Genomic DNA, 19,195 nt, shown 5'->3' on the forward strand with positions numbered 1-19,195 from the left:
TTTACGCGACATCGGTCACTAGGCCCAAAAGCAGACAGCGCACGGGAAGCCACCAACCATCTCAGCTCGCCGAATTTTGCACCCGCCGCAGATTGCTTCCTCGACAGGGCGCGCACACCACGTGTGCGCTCAGCCTCGACATGAGCAGCCACGGTTGTGGAGGAGGAAATAACTTTAATGTGTCCTGAGGAACCCCTCCCCACCCACTCTTGGTTTAGTGGGCGGCAGGGGTCGCGGGCCGCACCCACGTTGGGACGGGAAGCCCGTGAGCCTCCGCCCTTTCGTGAGCCCTCTGGACGGCCCGGAGCTGGGTCTGGTGGTCGTCGCTTTGCAGGGCGTCCACCCAGTCTTCTTCTTTAGCGAACACGGTGCCGCTTAACGCGGAGCATTGCCAAAGCATGTGCGCTAGCGAGCAGTAAGATTCGCCACAATCCGGACACTGCGGCTCTACTTCTGGTGAATTACGGCTCAGTCTGCCTCTCGAGGGGAACGACCCTGTCTGAAGCATTCTGAATATCGATGACTGTGGTCTAGTGAGTTTAGCGTGGGGGAGTGGGAAGGTCCTCCTCGACAGCTGATAGTGTGTTGTTATTTCGTTGAAGGTGAGCAGCGGGTCTCGGTGTTCCCCTCCCTCCCCGCCACCTCGCTCGCCACGATCGCCGCGGTGCGTGAGTCCTCGCGCGCGTCCGTGCGCCAGCTCGTTGGCGTTGGGAAATTCGGGGTGCACGTCGGCCCCCATGTGGGCTGGAAACCATTTGACGAGGTGCTGACCCGCGGCTCCCTCGCTGCCGAGGACGGCCGCCGCTTCCCGGGATATCGAGCCCTAGGCGAATGCTCTTGCCGCCGCTCGCGAATCTGTGTAGACGTAAGGACATTCGGGGTCTCTCATTGCCATGGCTATTGCCACCTGTTCGGCCACTTCGGACGTTACCCCCTTGACCGATGCTGCGTTAATTATTGTGCCATCCCAGCATACCGAGACGGCCGCGTACCGGTCGCTGCGCCCATACTGGGCCGCGTCTACAAATGCCGCCAGGCCCGGGCAGTTGGCGATCGATTTCAGCAGTGCTCGGGCCCTCGCCTTTCGGCGCCCCTCGTTGAATTGCGGGTGGACGTTTCTAGGAAGCGGTTCTACCTTGAAAGTGCCCCTTACCGCCGCGCTGAGCGCAATCTTGTGTGCGTTGCACTCTGCCTCGGCATTTATCCCTGCTTCTTCTAGGATGCGCCTGCTGGCCCTGGTGGTCGACAGCCGCACGACCTGTGCCTTGGTCTGCGCTTCGATGAATTCTGATAGTGAATTGTGGACCCCTAACCGATCGAGCTGCTCCGTGCTTGTAGTGATCGGAAGACCTAGCACCCTTTTGACGCTCTTGCGCATCAGTATCTCTATTTTGGCCGCGTCTCTCTTGGTCCATTTTAGCGCCGAGGCTACGTAATTGACGTGACTCATGAGGAAGGCGTGGTAAAGTCTGATGAGACTGCTCTCGCTGAGCCCTTCTCTGCGGTTCGTCACCCTGAGGATCAGCCGGAGCATGTTCTCCGTTTTGGACGTTAGTTTCATGACAGTTTGTGTGTTACCACCTTTCGCCTCAAGCAGCCCCAGGATTCGTATAGTGTCCACTCTGGGAATCGGCTGGCCGGCATTCGTATGTAATTTGATCGGTATTTGATCGATCGGCGTCAAATTCCTCATGCCTTGTTTTGAGGGCCTGTACAGCAACTGTTCCGATTTGTTGGGTGACAGACGGAGTCCCGTTTCCTTCAGGTACTCTTCCGTTGTGTCCAGCACCTCTTGAAGAGCCGGCTCGACTTCTGCGTCGGACCCTCCCGGGCACCACACCGTAATGTCGTCTGCGTACAGGGCGTGATTGACGTTGGTCACTCTCGTCACCCGGTCAGAGAGCCCTTTCATTGCCAGATTGAATAATAGTTAATAATAATAATAATAATAATAATAATAATAATAATAATAATAATAATAATAATAATAATAATAATAATAATAATAATAATAGCCACGGTTGTGCTATAGACCGTTTTTTCGTAGGCGCCGCCATATTGTGAACGCAGTGGCGCCGCCTATGAGCAGCGCCATACTGGCTTGGGTGAAAGCGGTGTTTTGCATGGCAGGTATACGCTCCGCGGTAGTTTCTGGTGTTTGTTATCGCTCGCGCGCGGTCTATTTAGCATAACGTGCGTCTTCTACGTGCTTAACGGTTCTGTGAGACGTATTGAAGTGGTTTGAGTCGGTATAGCCGGACTTTCTGCTGGCATTGCGGCGGACGGAGCTCGCAGCTTGGTGTGTGCGCGCATATATTTGAGCCACTATCAGCCTCGGAGACAATTATTTATTGCTGAATGTTCCATTCACTAATGTGACCTTATTGCAGTATTATCCTCTATTTCTAAGCTGCGGTTTAGGAGCCATGAAACATACGCGACGATCGTAACAGCGTGGGTACGGTTCTGCTACGATAGGATCTGTGATGTTATACTTTGACAAGCGTTCAAACTGTTCGCTGCAGGTTACATTGCGTTACTACTTGGTTCGATGGATGAGGTTTCCGCCCCTGAATAAAATAGTTTTGGCAAGTAATAGCAGCATACCTTACAGTCAGAATTAAGCTTGTCCAGCAAAGGGACTGCTTACGAACTGCGCGAGCGTCCCAAGCACTGGTAGGTGCTAGATTACAGATGTCTTCGTTCTATATACCGCGTGGCCCAAGCATAAGGCATCAGCGGTTATATATTTATAAAACATTGTGCGGTGTGACTATGCGAGGTCGTATTGCGGCGTTAGCCCATTTTCTCTTGCTTTTTTGAGAAAGAGGATGATAACGAATTTTTTCTTTCGGTTGTGTTCGTTCTGTTCTCTACGATGCACTCGCACGTGTTACGGAAATTTTGTCCTCAAAGATAGCCATCGCATCTTTTTATGCGATCCTTCTCATATATTATTGCTGTATACAGGCCAAAAAGGCAATGCCGAAGCGCACAGCTTACATATGTATCGTGCTGCTTCACCAACCACAGTGATCGCTGTGTTGAGCAGCGCCATTGGCATCATGCAGGAAAGCTAGCGTAGACATATAGTAATTTCAAGCCTACTAGACTCGAAATGCGTGAGAACGATGCATGTGCATCACAAATATTTGATAGCGCCTGTCGCTAAGATGTTTCGGGGTTGCCTTAGGTTGGCCGTGCACGAACATGCACTCTTATGTTTTATGTTTTACTCCCTACGCCAAGCGATCAGACATTGAGCTGATTTACCATTTAATGCTGGTAATACAGAGACAATGCTTTTCTTTATTGAAATAAAATCGATATAAGCAAAATAGTTCACAACACATACATACACCACGACTGATAATGTGAGTAGACCGCGGTTGATAAAGCGCGTCACATTCTTGCGTCCCCGTGACATATTTCCGCCTACTGTAGTTACCTATGCACCGAAATGCTTCCCTGACGACGTTATATGAACGACATGGCGTAAATTTCAGAAAGTACGATCTAAAACATCTCTAAATCGTTCCGCAGCACGCGAAAGCAATACTTTCAAGCAGCGCCGCGCCGGATCGCCCAAGCCAGAGAGGAGGAAAGGCCCTCCGCGCGCCCTATCCTTCTCGCCCGATGAAAAGGGCTATAGAAAGAGACGCGTGCTTGGCTGCCCCTCCCCGCCCTCCTCTAACACGCGCTTTACAGCATTGCTGCTCTCTCGTTGCCCTCCGACTCCGAGAATTCGGTGCTCACCAAACCGCCATCGTTCTCTGCTTACCCTCGCATGTTTTCTCTCACATCTGTAGCACACACCACGCGCCGGGCGCGATGGGATCTTATAATACTTGGACTTTCCACGGAACAGCACGGAGAAGGCGACGGCTAAAATTTGCCTGAAGTGCCTTTACAGTGGCTATTGCAAAAATAATAATGAAAAGTTATTGACAGTCTGCTACACTTTTATGCTTATTCTCTCTAGTGCTGGCGCTGCAAGCATTCCTGATTAATGAATTTTGTACAACATTATTACTCCTAATATAAACTTCCATCCTGGCAGTCTTATTGAATAATACACCCTAATAATTCGTGTATTATATGGAAGGATATCCTTCTCTAGTGAGCGACATAACAGTTCTGAAGTTTTGACTGCATCGTATCACGCTATATAAACGCTAACATATTTTCGGAGCACATAAATCACCGACGTTCCACCACAAGGACAAGCCTCTGAAATTTTTTTTGCCAGACTGTCATAGTTATTTACAATGTGTATTGAAAGCTGCCGACAAATATATGGCGCGTGACGCTTTCTACAGCGCCGTATTTACATGACGAATTCTTCTAATCATGTTGTTGCAAGCTTCGCTTAAGGTGAGAAAATCTGTTTGGTTTAAAGCATTCCTATCATGTAGAAGAATTACATATTGGTACTGCATGTTCCTTAGAAATAAGGAGCATATGCCACTCATATGCTTAGCATGCCAAAGTAGCGACGTTTTTTTAGTGTATTGTTTACCACAAGAAATAAAGTAACCTGCACTGTTCGAACCACCTCGGGGCTCATTGGTTGTAGCATTTTTCCAGCACGAAGTTGTGGGCAGAAGAATCCTATTATTATGCACGAAGGCATCGAACTAGAAGGTACCTGTGGTTCCTTCAATGAATTGAAATAGTCACCTTGTTCACATGTCATGCAAATAGAAAGCAGGTGATCGGTGACATGCAGACAAAACCTAGAGTAAATTATATAGGCAAGAGCTACAGAGCACTATATGTGTGAATTACAAGTGTTGCAGAATTTAGCCTGCTGTCCTTCGAGAATTAATATTGTCACAGAGAATATACTGTATGCAATGACCATGTGGAGAAACATCGGAGATGTGCATGCCAAGTTTACTGCTTGTGGACAAGTTTCAGTCCCTGAAAAAAAATGTTGCGATTACTCAAAGGCGACACACATGCCATATTGAATGTTTGGCGTCTGCTATGATGACTGTACGTGTGGCTAAGGTAACATTCAGTGGGAATGTGGGCCATTAACATAGATACCATTTTCCATAACAAGGTTGATGTGCTCGCAAGTGCACGCTTGTGGCCTAATTGTATGTATTGCGACTAATTACGTAACGCTCACTGTTTCCTATGTTACTGAGTTAAAGAAGGTGCCTGCGATGTCCACGCTGAACGTAACTAGCCATACTGTTTGTATTTCGTGCAAATAAGAACTGACGTACAATATAGACGTGACGCAGCGTTTGTAATACTAAGCTGTGCGGGCATATTATGCATTTCATTCAGCCAATAGACGTCATCACACGGTGAAACGACGCTCCTCTTATTTGTGCCAGTCCAGTACGTTTGACCAGAACCAGCGCCCACAAGAATTCCGTGGAGAGTCAGCATGATCTGAAACACATCGCCTATGCAATAGCGTACTGCACCGCCTTTTCGATTCGTTGTCTTTAGCGTTTGAAATATTATGTACAATACATTTATTAACGACTAGATGCATTATATCCCATCTTTCCCCGCACATTTGCCTACACAAGAAACATGTGTGACAAACAGGGTGATTATTCCGGCTGCGACAGATATTTATTACATTACTTTTTGGCGTCACTCTTCGAACTCTTCGATGACAAAACGACTCCATCGCAGCATCAAATCAGAAACGTTTCTGTCACATCGTATCCGCAGTAGTGTGCGTAAAAGGAAGGCTTCGGAGTGGTTCCACTCGGAAAGCAACTCGAATTTATCTTTAGTTGAGACACTGCATTTTGTTTCTCTATAAGAGATGTACAGTGGCGTGCCATATGAGCTGCAATATTGTGACCGTGTTCAAACGGGTGCCAGAATTTCTCGGCGGCGCCGACGAACGAATAATTTGAGGACTAAACACCGCAACAATTATTGGTATTTATTAGGCGAACTTTTCATATGCAGATGCTACCTTGCTTTCATGGGGCTTTTTGGAACACACAGACCATGCTGCAGCTAACATTGCATGCGACTGTGTAAGACGCTTCATATGGCAAAATACAGCCCACATATATTCAAGCCGTTTAATTTAACGAAAATGAGGTATTCGCACCAGTGCATCACACACAAAGGGCACTCGCGGACAATCCTTTCATTTTATCACTGCAAACGCTAAACCGTCTATATAATTCACTTTTTTAAAATCGGCTATTCGGCAAATGTCGTTCAGAAAAACAACAGGCAGTTTCGCCTTGTCAATAATCGTATTGCCGTTAGCGGAATCGGGCTTACCAGAGCTTTGAACGGCAGCAGAAAAGGTGATAGCGACATCTTCTCATTCGTTGTCCAGCCGCAATACCTCAGAAATTATTCGTTACGTGATGTTCTGGCAGACGGAAGCCGTTAACGCACTGCATTTTAACAAATATAGAGTGCCGCTGTCGGCTCCTTACACAAGCACTTAACTAGCATTTGGTTGGTGATTGCAGTAATAGATTTTGGAAATTATGCAAATTATGCATGGATGGCGCCACTAACGTGGTCACTCAGGCAAAAATCAGCTTTAGCCTGGTATTCCGTAAATGTCGATACGTGTGTAGACAGGCTAACACGGTACATTAAATAAAAAGCCTGCGACTCTAGATGCAGGATTTGTAGACTGCGGACAAGTTTACATAATATAATGTTCTGGGAAACGAAACTGACAGAGTTTTGGGTATCACCCTTTCGATCTCGTGACGTTGTCATAATGTTTACACAGAACGTGCTTTCGCAGCGCCGAAATATTTTAGGCGCTTTTCTTTTCATTATTTCTTTTGTCATTTTTATGTTACGCACGCCACATGCGGTGAGATATGTGGTTTGGTTCAGCCAACTGCGGAAAAAAAATATTTTTTGTCGGAGTTGAATTTTTCACCGCCTGTTCGGCTATGAGATTTGGCACGCAGTGACTCATCGTCACAGATGTTGTTGAAGTGCTCTGCAATAGCGATCGTTGGTTCTGGGTATCCTAAGCGCACCTGCTGATGCAACGAAGTGAGGCGCTGTTCTCTGGAACTGCAATACCCGCCCGCTGTTTGCCTGCAAGTACACGCTGCTCTTGTTAGTGCAGAGTTTGTGAACTGGTGTCGCCACTGAGTCACGTGGCTTGGAGATGGGGTCACTGAAGGTAAACAATTTCTATCAGTTTCACTTGTGCACAACTAAACTTCTTAATATTTCTTTAAGTGCCCATGCACTTTAAATAAGTTTTTGGACTTTAAATAACGACAAATGACTTTTAGCTTTCTTTTCAAATCATCGTGGGGGCCTTTTTACGAACTGATTTCTTGCTGTCTGTGCATACAGATTGTGAAAAAAGATTGTGATGACCTGTATTACGGGAAGTTGCAGCACCATTCTTACGTGGTTGTCGGGTGCACGAAGGGAACACGCTTAGTCGCTAATCTCTTGCCATTCGCATGGGTAAGTCGCTTGGCAGATCTAGTTTTTCGAACATGTAACAATCTCAATTAAACGAGTACCAGCGGTGGACAATGGGACGTGACTGAGAAAGACGGAGCGCTTAGTTCCTTCGCAGTCACGCCCGCCATCCCGGGCTGTTACTCCTTTTCTTCGGGCATGTACCAACGAGCCCCCCACGTTAGCACCTTAATGCACGTAACAACCTGCTTTAGAGGACCACGAGTGGCTCACACGCACGCGCTGAGGTGTTCTGATATAAAATTTTGAATATTTGCAGGTATGGCCAGTTATAAAAAATTCCGTATACTGTGGGAAGAACATTGAAAAAGAAAGAAGACCACGTGAAGGTTCATAGAATCCACCACTTGAAGATTCAGTCCGCCCATTGCTAGAAGAGAACCAGCGGATTAGGACGAGTGTTTTCTTAGAAAGAACGGGCTGCCTCTAGAAAATTGCAAGAACATCTCCATTTCATACGTTTTATTTCAATGGCGTCGTGCGATGTGTGCGATCACAGGTACTCGACCAATGCTCACTACTTTGCGTTTTGGTCGAGCAGCCATGGCACGTCTTTCGTTGAGTTAGGAATCATAGTGGCACTCCAAGCGCACTCGCCGCCGTGAGAGGAACTGTCGTGCTGTCGCGGCCAGTGTGAACAGGGTAGCGCAACCGGTACATGCATGGCCCGGGACATGGAGGGCTAAGCGTCTCTGCAGACCCGAGACGCGCCGTCTGTTTTCGGCTGCCGGCACGACACAAACAAATGAACACGTCTTCCTCGGCAGCGTTCTGCCTTTCATGTAGGACATATAAGACGCGCCCACGTCTTGGTGCTTTAATGGTCGTTTCGTTACCTTCCTATGTACCACAATTGGCATAGTATGACAAGAGTGTATGAGAAACGTCAACGATCGGTCATGACACGAATTTCCAGACATGCGTGTTATGTAGGTCACGAAACAGCCGCCTACGTCTTGGTACGTACCAAAATTGGTATAGTATGACAAGAGCGTATGACGAACATGAATGAGAGGTTATGACATGAATGTCATGGCTAGCGTGGTATGTAGGCCATGAAACATCTGCCTACATCTGGGTGCTCTCATGGTCGTTTCGGTAACTTGGTAGGCTCCTCGCACATTGCTTTGCATAACATCGATTCCCAAGGGGCATGGGATTTGCCAGCTTTTTTTTAGATTGCCAGTCATGTGGTAATCACCCCCTCCCCCCTTCCTAACTAAAAAGGAAGAGAAAAAGGTGATACGCAAAAGAAAGAAGTATTTTCCGAGACGACAAAACTATAGATAAGGCGAGATATGCACGTAGGGGCGCGCAGAAAGGATTACTTCAGACAGCTCAAGACTGCAGGCAGCTCTTATGACTTCCTGTTCCAGCGCTAACTGTGTGCAGATACTCAAATATTCGGGTATGAATTTAATAATCTTGCTATTCGACTGGACTATTCACTGCTTGAAATTGGCCAGTATTGGTTTCCTTCGAGTATTTAGGGCATGAGAACACTCGTCATAGTCTGCAAGAGGAGAAAAGGATGGAAATGAGGGCATCAGTGTTGTGTACGTCTGATGCTGGCAATAATGAACACTTTGGCTGCTCCGAATACTTCTTATGCAAGAGTGTTGAGGCTCCTGGGCAGGAGCATCAGTTCCTCAAAGAATCCGTAGGGTATATAACGTCTGCTCAGATATTTTCAAACATATATTATAAATGGCTCACATAAAGGTTGTGTACATGCGAATTTGTAGTCTTGATTTACTAAGGCGATTTATTATTTAGACTTTCGAACCCTGTTTCGGCATTAGTAAATCAATATTCCATGCTCTGGTATGAAATGCATCTCCTTGAACGAACTCAACATTCTACGCGGATGGAGTGATCGACATGCCCCTGTTGTTTTTGTCATAGTGGACTAGAAAATTGAAAGCAGTTATTCTTTAATTGCAAGGTCCCCCATTTTCGTTTATTTGAATCACAATTTGTGAACAGCAGTACATGTGTGGCATGTTGCGTTGTCTGACGACCGAATCCCAATATAAAAAAAGGAGGGCGGTTTATTGCCTCAGCAGCAGGAGCGTGTGATCGTACCGGCGTTTCGCGCGTCCGGTTAGCAAGTGTGTGTTTCAAGCCACGCAGCCTGCTTTTTGTAGCTTCTCGGTCACTTTTTCTTGCTGATCGGCCATGCAGTACAGCGCTCTTCGCCAGGGGTGGACGATGTCGAGGCGGAGGCTGCGCATAAATGTGGCGGATAGCCCGTCGCCACACATTTATTTAGGTCTGCCTCTAATTAAGCAACGTAAACAATGGAAATAAGACCTCTTTTATTTTATTAAAAACAAGCAATGCTTTCCTTTGCGACCCTCGGTGGGCTTCGTGCACGTGGCTGCGGCATGACTGTTTCCTTGCCGAATAGGGCAGCCAATCACGGCAGAATACGCACGCCGCGCTAGGCTGGATTCCATGCATCACCACCAGATGGCGCACGTTTCCGCGCATCCGCGGTAGTGGCGGCGTCAGCCGTGCGGGGGAACGAAAGGAAGGGAACCACGAAGCTCACCTTCGCGCATCCGTAGCTGCAGGGTAACAAGTAAGCAAACACTCCATGCGGACAGAACAAATTCGAATTGCGTTACGTACGTAGGAGCATGCTGGCTCTGAAACAATGATGCGTTAAAGGTGTCCGTCGTACTCACTAGTAGTAAACAACTACGCTTAACAAAACGCTCGGTATAATTTGTGCGGGACCGTGCTTGTGCGTGCGTGTGCGTGCGTGCGGGCGTGTACGTACTCGTGTTTCGATTATTTATGCGCTGACACAAAGGTTCACTGTACATACATTCCAACTCCGTAGATCTACTGCATTTTCTTTACACAGAAGAGTGCATGCAAAACACTATATTTCTTTGTGTTTAGAAATGAAACATGTGACGTTTGAATGGATAATCGGACGTCGTGATTTTCGAGTATTCTTCCTTGATTCTATTGAAAAATGCTTTTAGTAATTATGCTTTTAGTAATTATGCTTTTAGTAAAAATGCCTTTAGTAATTATGCCCTTTGTACATTCAACTCGTCAATTTACCTTCAGGCCCTTTAGAACTGCGGCGAAACTGGTGCTGTCTGACTCATTTAAATTTTGTTCGTTTGGGGGAGATGTATTGGGTAAACTGTAGTCTACGGATGAGAGAGTATTATTTTTTTGTTTTCAGAGTGACCAAATGAAATATTTGATGATCATCCCGTCCTACGGACTGCTCCTAGTTTGGTTCTTGTTTCTTCAAGCTCGTAGAACATCCGGTGAGTGTAAATACGTATGTATAATTCCATATAAATCAGTTGAGTACACGATGTGCATAAACTACTCGCAAACAAGGTTCAGAAAGAAGTACGATTTGTTGCTTGAGTGTTTGTTTAATAGAATGGATACACTTCCATGGAAACAACTTATGTTTTGTTTATTTATTGTTACTATATGTGTCTCACGCATTGAGCAACCCATATTGATCGGACCTTTAAGTTTCACGATACAGGGATGCATGAGCACGTTCCTATGCTAAGTGCCGTTTCATACATTAAAGCTGACTATAATGTTCCTAGTTGATTTAAGTCAGCCGGTGATATATGGCGTAAAGTATTTGCTTCGCAGATGCACGAAAGGGCTGTAGTGTGCTTAGTACTACCAGTAGCACTGCTGCAGCGGTGACACACTAAGTGAATCCAACGCTCCTTATATTGCGCGGTGGCCTCGAACGTTTGGCTGTGTACTGGAGTCAACGACTTTTTTTCTTTTCTTACCATCCCCAGTGTTTGGTAGGCCACAGCGGTGATAGCATTGAAGGGACACAATGCCATCCCTTAAAGGAGAAAGAAAAAAGTTGCTGCATTTCAATGTGGCTTGAGCCTATAGTTATACGAGTGAAAGCGCTGTTACTCTTCAGTGCTTCCTCCCTGCAAGCTATAAAGCTTGGCAGGGTGTTCAGACTAAGCCTGGCGCCTGCGGCGGAGAGTTGGCGGGCTTGCACCGGCGCGTGCTTCGCCCATGGCGAGAGTGAGTGACCAGGCGCCGCCGAAGGTAGCTGTTCCAACCTTGCCTAGTCACGTGGTACACAGCGGCGAGGCTCGAGCGAGCGCAGCTGAGACGCCTCTCCGCAGTAGATCACGTGACGTGACGTCACGCCTTCACACTTGCGCGCCGGCAGATGAAGGTCAAACGCACGCCAACATTGACCTTGCAAGTTGTGCTTCCAGGAGCAGAGCTTTCGCTTTAAAAATCGCGTGTAACAGTAACAGTCCACCAAATTTAGTTGCCTCTTGGTTTTAACCAACGTATCTCAACTGTAAACAGTGATATGAACATATTTATGTAGGGTAGTAATAATGGTTTTCTCTTGAAGCGATGCCTCTGTTACTGCATAGAGCTGTTGTTGCTAAGGGTGAGGTCACGATGTTGATTTGCACGCTGCGCAGTCGTGATCCTTTGTGTGCTAAATTCAAAACACTCGCTGAGGCTGAACGTTAACTATTCCCCATGGGTGGCTATCAAAACGGAGCGCTGCAATGCGGCGACTCTTTTGAACCTTGCGTTGATAGCTAAATGTCAAATAAATAAATAAATAAATAAATAAATAAATAAATAAATAAATAAATAAATATGATTAAAGAAATTCGCTTTCCGTTTCTACTATGAACAGGTGTCATCAGTGCATTTTAAGGTTTCCGCGTTGTTCACAATAGGTTGTAGAATTCGCGAGAAAGCCGCTGGTGTACGTGGAATTAGCGATGACGCAGTGTGAGCATTGGATGAGTATGCCGCATACTGTGCTAAAACCAGTCACACTCGTAGCGCTACCTTTTGCAGTTGAAAACGCACAAGAGGAAGACAGGAAACGGATCCAAGAGAAAGAAGATCACATCCAAACCGACTTTGCAATTCAGCCTGCACTAGCCGATTGTTAACGCAATGTTTCAGGCAGTGTGCGTGGACTGCTGCCAGTTCAATTGCAAACTCGGTGTGTATGTGTTGTTCTTTTTAGTCTGGCCATTTCCATAGTTGTCGTCGAGCCTTTTCCCCCTCAAGAAGAAGGAACCAACTTGCCTAGCAAGAAGGAATTCGTAATAAACTATTAGTTGTGAGTGGAAGCAATACGACGATACACAATAATGAAATGCAAGCTCTATTTTGTTGTTTTTTTCAGTTGAATAATGAACTTGCCAAAATGACCAAAGACTGAGATGACTAACTTTAAGTTTACTGCCTAATAAACAAGCTATCATATGAGCACAAACACGGTGGGCTGTGGAAGCGCTCGCAATCATTTCTCAAATCAATCATAAGGTGATACCAGTGTTCGCAGAGGACACGTCGTTCTACAAGAAATAACACGGGCACCATTTGCAACATATAAAATGTGCTCCAGCATTTGGCACTCTGTCCACCACCCAATTTTACCAATGACCATTGCGAATTTGGTAATTCCGTGCTTCAGGATTTGACAACGTACGCTTTTGGGCTCCCAGTAGCAATGAAGCAATTATTAAGTTGCACTGACTTCCTGCAATGTTCCACCTGAATAACATTCTTTGTCTGCCAGTCACGATCGTAAAATATGATGTGCGGGCTGAAGAGTGGATGAGCTAATCACACCTGGCGCTATCAGCGTGATCACGGATTGTTCAATATAACAAAGGCGCTTGCGAGCATCTCCTCTAGTTAAAAGCAACATGCACCAAATGTTTATTAGGCCGCGCATGCACCTGGGTACACTATCTCGGACCCAGCAACCATCCCCAGGTGTCGTCCTGCAGTGGAAAGCCGGCCGTTCGCGCGTTCTACACAGCAGTGGACGGCACTGTACGTGTGTATTACCTATAAACGAGTCATTTGAGGAATAATACATGCCATCTGTGTAAGGCCAGGCCATACATACATACCAGCTGTGTAAGCCTAAGGCCGTGCGAATGTCTGAAAGATCAATTAGAGAATGACCATCCCTTTCTTTTAACAGATAATACTGCATAGCAAGATACAAAGATATCTCACCATCTTTTTTTCTGTTTCCACGCAGGCTTCGCCATTCTCGTGCAGCCAATAGGCACAAACCCTGTTCAGCTTACTCCTATGGGCATGCCTGTTGCGGGTATGGGAACCGCTGGAATGCCCATGAGCGTGGGATCCATGGGCATGGGATCCATGGGTATGGGTTCCATGGGCTTGAACACATTGGGACAAGGTGTCATGACACCCGTGGGTGGTAATGCCGCCCTGAACCCATCTCCAGGTATGCGTAGAGATATCCCGCAGCTTTTGGTTCACATGATAGATTGAATATTCCGTAATATTTTTTTCCCCGGCTTATGCACTGAGCGTATGCTTTCACCTTATTGAAAGTTCCTTTTCAATTTCTGCCTTCTTGAGAGTGAGGGGGGGGGGGGCAATGCATGACTTTGGAGCTTCCGGGGCGACCCGCCTGACTTTGCCAAAACTAATTTGGCCTAGTGGGACGTGAGGCCAAAGAATGATCTGTCCATGCTCAAAGTGTAGTCTACGCGATTTCTTTCTTGTCTCTCTGGAAGGAGACGTTGTTCAGGTCCAAGTATTTTTTAATAAAGTGCTTGGAATCTCTACGCATGAAGTGTTCGCGCACGCCTCAGAAGGGCACCTCTCGGCACACGGAAAGCTTTGGCCCCTGAAGAAATGCAGTAGGCCTGCTCTTGAACGACTTCGAATGCTCTTTTCATGTCATTTTCTACCCAAGGAGCCTTAGATGTGTCCCTCTTGTACGTGCGGAGCATCCTAGATGGAAGGATGATCAATTTATCTTGAAGAAAGTGAGACTGAGCTCCATAAAAATTGTTTTAAGCCTCTTGGGGGGTTCTGATGTGCATTTTAGCCCTCCATTACAACCATACTCATAATTTTATCGCTACGAAAATTAAACACGCCGTACTTATGTTTTGCCTAAGTCTAGTCAGTGAAATAATGAAATAAAGAAAAGCTTGGGTTGGCACTGTATAGTGAGAAGACTGTGGTGCGCTCACGCAAAAGAACGTGTGATGCGGTTTTCCCTTTTCTCAAGCGTGCTGTGAACTCCCGAGCACTCAAATTTTTTTCTTCGGTGTCCTTCGACCACTCACTGCAGCTTTTCAACCAAGCAAAGTGGATAGGTAGTGATATCTGCCAATGAAGCATCAAACCACTCAATTTTTAGCTTGAAGAAATTGCCTGGTTAACAAGGAGAGACCTGTTTTGGTCGGCGACTCATTTTACCGAGAACGTGTGTCGTGAAGTTTGAGAGAGAGCAAATGATAAATGCAATGTAGGGAGGTTAACCAGGACTAAGCCCGGTTTGGGACCCTACACTGGGAAAAGGGAAAAGAGGACGGAAAGAATAAAAGAAGAAGAGAAAGTCGACTGGGGGTATCGCTCGGTCACTCAGTCCGGATCACGGACTGTGACTCAATCCGGTAGCTTTCAAATATCGCAGCAGCGCTTGTGTGGCCTTTTATAGCAGCGATATGCGAGGCGATGGTCGCAAGATCTTGTTCAAGTTGAACGGTTTTCTATCTAAATCATTGAGATCAAGAAAAGCTTACATTGGGGCTGTATAGGGCAAAGAAGTGATGTTTGAAGATTGCATTGCTCTGAGTTGCTATTATGTGCGTAAAACAACTGGTGTGCAGGGGCGGCCTAATGCAGAGTGAGTGAATATGCGTTTGCAATAAGTGCCCGGAGAAGGTCTACAGTGCGCAACATAGACGCAGTCGTCCAAATATAGTGGCCAGGCTGAGCGCCTATACAATTCTGCAGTGATGAATGTCATTTCAACTGTAGTGATGGCTATCTGGATATGCAGGAAATATATCAGTGGGTCTCATTTTTCTGCTGCTCTTTTATCCCAAATTGCAGTGGTCTTGACGGACGCCAGCGGGGAAACCAAAGTGGTGAGGAGTACAAATCCACTTACCGGTGCAATCACACTCGACGCCACCGAGCTCAAAGACGCCCTGGGCGAAGCAGCTCCTGAGGACCCGCCACCCCCAGCAGAAGAGGAGGAGGCGGCCGAGTGAAGGAACAGAGCTGCCCGACTTCCTTTCGTCTAACACTTCAACAATATACGCTTACTGGGGTGCCGACGACTACACGCAGAAAGCGAATGCGGCTAATGAAATGTCTTAATTGCATGAAATTTAACTGTGGATGTGCAAAATTTTGTAAGTATCCTTTCCCATGCATCTAACTTACGAACTTACAGAAATAGCAATGGTCAAGTGCAGAAGCCCGTTTTTGAGCAAGACAGAGTCCCAGCCCATGAGGCAAGACCAACAGGAGGGAATTGAAGAAATGCCTCCCTTCACTTCCTTCGGCCGTAAGATACTTCCACTTTTTGTACATGAGATGGCGCTAAGTCGCTGATATAATTGGAGTTGGAATTAACAGTTTCCTGCATGAATATTTTAGTGGCAGTCGAGGAAATCTTTCTGACATCTCGTTCGCGAGAGGGTGATTACCTGATGTGTTGTCGGGCATAGGGAAGGGCCTTTGAGGAAAGTGAAAAGTTCCAGGATGTTTGCATCACTGTGGAAAAAAGTAAGACAAAAATATTTCTGTCGGTAAAATTTTGGTTTCGAGAACCCTGTTTGAAGCTTGAGCAGAAAATCCTGTGCGGCGTGCAGCTTTCTTCAAAAAGAAATAAACAAACGTTGGTAAAGGGTAGTCTTCATATTTACACTTTTTATGCACATACCCTAACCTAGCTGGTCAATAAAATTCATTCACTTTCATCGCCTATTAACTTGCTTACATATATCAGGCAATATATTCCACGACGCATACTTGCTAACTATGTAGAAATATTTTTACATAATTGTTCGTTACTAATATAACCGTGCACGTGTGGCCATCGTGTCATTGTATCCTATATGCTACAGTGCCTTCGGATCAAATAAAGCTCCAACGTCCAATCGAACACATCAAGAATTCAAGTGTACTTTTGGGAGTGTTCATATTAACAAATAAATTGCACATGGAAATATTTTATGTGAAAATGTGGTGTACGTGTCTTATTCAGTAACTCACGTCATTCAATATTTTGGTTCCATATTATGAGAACACTTCAATGAGCACTGACGCAAAGCTTGAAACATAAGATGTTTGTTTAACCCCGTTTCCTCTCTAAAATAGGTAGGTCAATCTAACCAATTGTTAGTGCTGAGAGTTGTTGAGAACAGATATTAACATGAATTAACAATGGACACTGGGGGCTGGTTTCTGAATGCAGCACATTGCCACGTTCACGTAAAGTTGAGAGTTTTGGGGCTCTTTGGCTCATAGTGACGTTCCGCGATCACAGCTGACGTCATCGATTGGGATGTTAGCAAGGGCAAAGCACGACGACAAAAGAAGTTGAATAAACGTTGGTAGAGGGCAATCTTCATATTTACACTTTTTATGCACATACCCTAACCTACCTGGTCAAAAAATTTATTCACTTTCATCACCATTGGTCAATATTTTCCACGAAGCATACTTGCTAAATATATAGAAATATTTTTATATAATTGTTCGTATAGAATTGGCACGATGGCCACACGTGCACGGTTATATTTGTGACGAACAATTACATCAAAATATTTTTATATATTTAGCAAGTATGCGTCGTGGGATATATTTTTCAAAGACGCGGAGAATAGCATATCCTGTTCTCGCCAGCTATATATGAGCCAAGCTGAACGTCTGACACAAAGTGGTAAAGGAGACTTGGGCCCTTGATATCGCTTACGATATTGTGGTTGGGTGCAACTGAAAAAAAGAAACAACAGATGCAATTACCCTGTTAGCACGGCCCTATCTGACACTTCGTAAGACACAAATGTGCTTTCATTATGCTGTACAGAGCAATGAAAGAGCGCAGTTGTCCTCTCTGCAGAAGTGATTGAAATAGACGCGCGTTAGGCAAAGTTCTACAGCGCTGGACATTCAGTGACGACACGGGAGAAGTATTGGGACACATGTCGATCTCAGCGATGCACTGATGATTAGTCCATCTATAACATTCTGCCCTATCCTGCTAATGATTCGGTGCTGCAGCACTTATGCAATTGTTGTTAAAATTACCTGTTCGCTCCACGAATGCTTTGGCGACAGCGGCGTTAATGCGTTTTGACATCTCCTTTGTGATGCTTATGTATGATTTCTTATGTCTGATTGAGCATATGTAAGTATTTTTGAAAAAAGCCAACGAAGAGGTTCAGTGTCCGGGAAATAAAGAAATGGGGAACATTTCGGCACGCACAACTTTGATTTGATAAATTCAGGTTGAAGTTTTGAGGTGAAGTAGGTGTTGCATGCACGTTTATAAAATGCTCTACTTTCACTCGAAAGGCGAAGCATTCATGGTGAAAATAAAGTACTAGACAACTACTTGAAGGTTTGTTGTATTGTCGGTCATGTTAACTGATGTAAACATTCGCTCACTAATTAATTTACCAAGCATGTTGTGCCACGTACACCATCAAGCACGAACAGATCACTCTCGGGACCGCGTACGCTCGCCATCGTAACGCCGGCGTTAGGAAGAGCCCCGACGGCTGGAGCGAACGCATCCCGCTGCCCTTCACTTCAGTGCGTCCCCGAAACTGGGTGCCAGCTCACCACAGCATTCCTGGCAACGAGTTAGATAATCACGTGGCCCAAGATTCGACCCACTGAGCTTGCGCCGAGAAGTCTGAACCCTAGCGCATGCGCCCTCTAGTCTCGTACCAAGACATCACACAACACTACAAGCTAACCCGCAGAACATATGCACCCCCACACAAGTCACTACCTAGAGAGCAGGAGCGATTCCTCCGAGCTCTACAGGTTAATGCATTCCCCCATTAAACCAGCAATCACCTCAATAAAGGGAAAAGCCGAAGAGGAGGCTCGGCGCTCGCAGGCGCTGCGGCTGACAAGCAGACTTTGAAATGAGCCAAGAAACACCCGCGACGGACGCGACGTCAAGCGAACGACGAGAAGAAACCAGCGCAATGCATACAGACTCAGCGGAAGAAGCCGACGTCGCGCAATCTTGGACCTACGATAAAAACAGCGGCAGAACCATAGACCTCAACGACCAATGGCTGACATGGGAAAGGAAAGGCAAGAAGGAAATCACGCGCATCAAAGCCCCCGCAGTGACCCAATCCACACAACAGCCAGCCATGCCGCCACCGCCGCGCAAATCCAGAATGCCACCGCTACCTTTGGACGACATCAAGATTGTCTACCGCCCACAAGCTGGCCTTGAACTCGCCAAATGGTCACTCGTCGCAGTCACTCACGCAATCGGAAGATCCAGCGGAATATTGCAAAAAGAATTCCATGACAACGTGCGAGTACAAATGCAAAAAGAAGAAAACCTCATCATTGCAAGTACAGCAAACAAGAACTACGCTCAAAACTTAGCCAAGGTCACTAACATACAGCTTGGAGGCAACATCTACAACGTAAAAGCCAACTCTCGTCTACCCGAAGATGTCACAAAAGGTGTTATCTACGGTATCACGCCTGGGACTTGCAGTGCGGAACTAATGGACGGAATTCGAGTGCCAGCACGCTATACAGTCCTCAACGCCCGCATGCTCGGACAGTCCACGGCGGCGGTCATCTATTTTGAGGGCCCACACGTCCCCTACAACATCATTTATCAGAGCGGCGACTACCGATGCAAGCCCTACCGCAAATCAGTTCAGTATTG

The 19,195-nt window shown here is 46.2% G+C and overlaps 1 protein-coding gene across 2 annotated transcripts; it reads left to right on the top strand.

Annotated features, from left to right (window-relative positions):
* Positions 1-6,944: 6,944 nt before the first annotated feature.
* On the top strand, positions 6,945-17,886 carry LOC135921067 (uncharacterized). Of its 2 annotated transcripts, XM_065455384.2 has the most exons (5): positions 6,945-7,150; positions 7,330-7,446; positions 10,670-10,757; positions 13,526-13,738; positions 15,367-17,886. In XM_065455384.2, exons 1-5 carry the CDS (start codon positions 7,136-7,138, stop codon positions 15,525-15,527), a joined length of 594 nt encoding a protein of 197 aa, XP_065311456.1. In that variant the 5' UTR covers positions 6,945-7,135; the 3' UTR covers positions 15,528-17,886. The 2 variants fall into 2 exon arrangements, with proteins under 2 accessions (XP_065311456.1, XP_065311457.1); XM_065455385.2 differs by lacking the exon at positions 7,330-7,446 and having other exon boundaries at positions 6,950-7,150.
* Positions 17,887-19,195: the final 1,309 nt, after the last annotated feature.

The sequence above is a fragment of the Dermacentor albipictus genome, chromosome 2 (assembly GCF_038994185.2).
Source record: "Dermacentor albipictus isolate Rhodes 1998 colony chromosome 2, USDA_Dalb.pri_finalv2, whole genome shotgun sequence".
NCBI classification, from domain to species: domain Eukaryota; kingdom Metazoa; phylum Arthropoda; class Arachnida; order Ixodida; family Ixodidae; genus Dermacentor; species Dermacentor albipictus.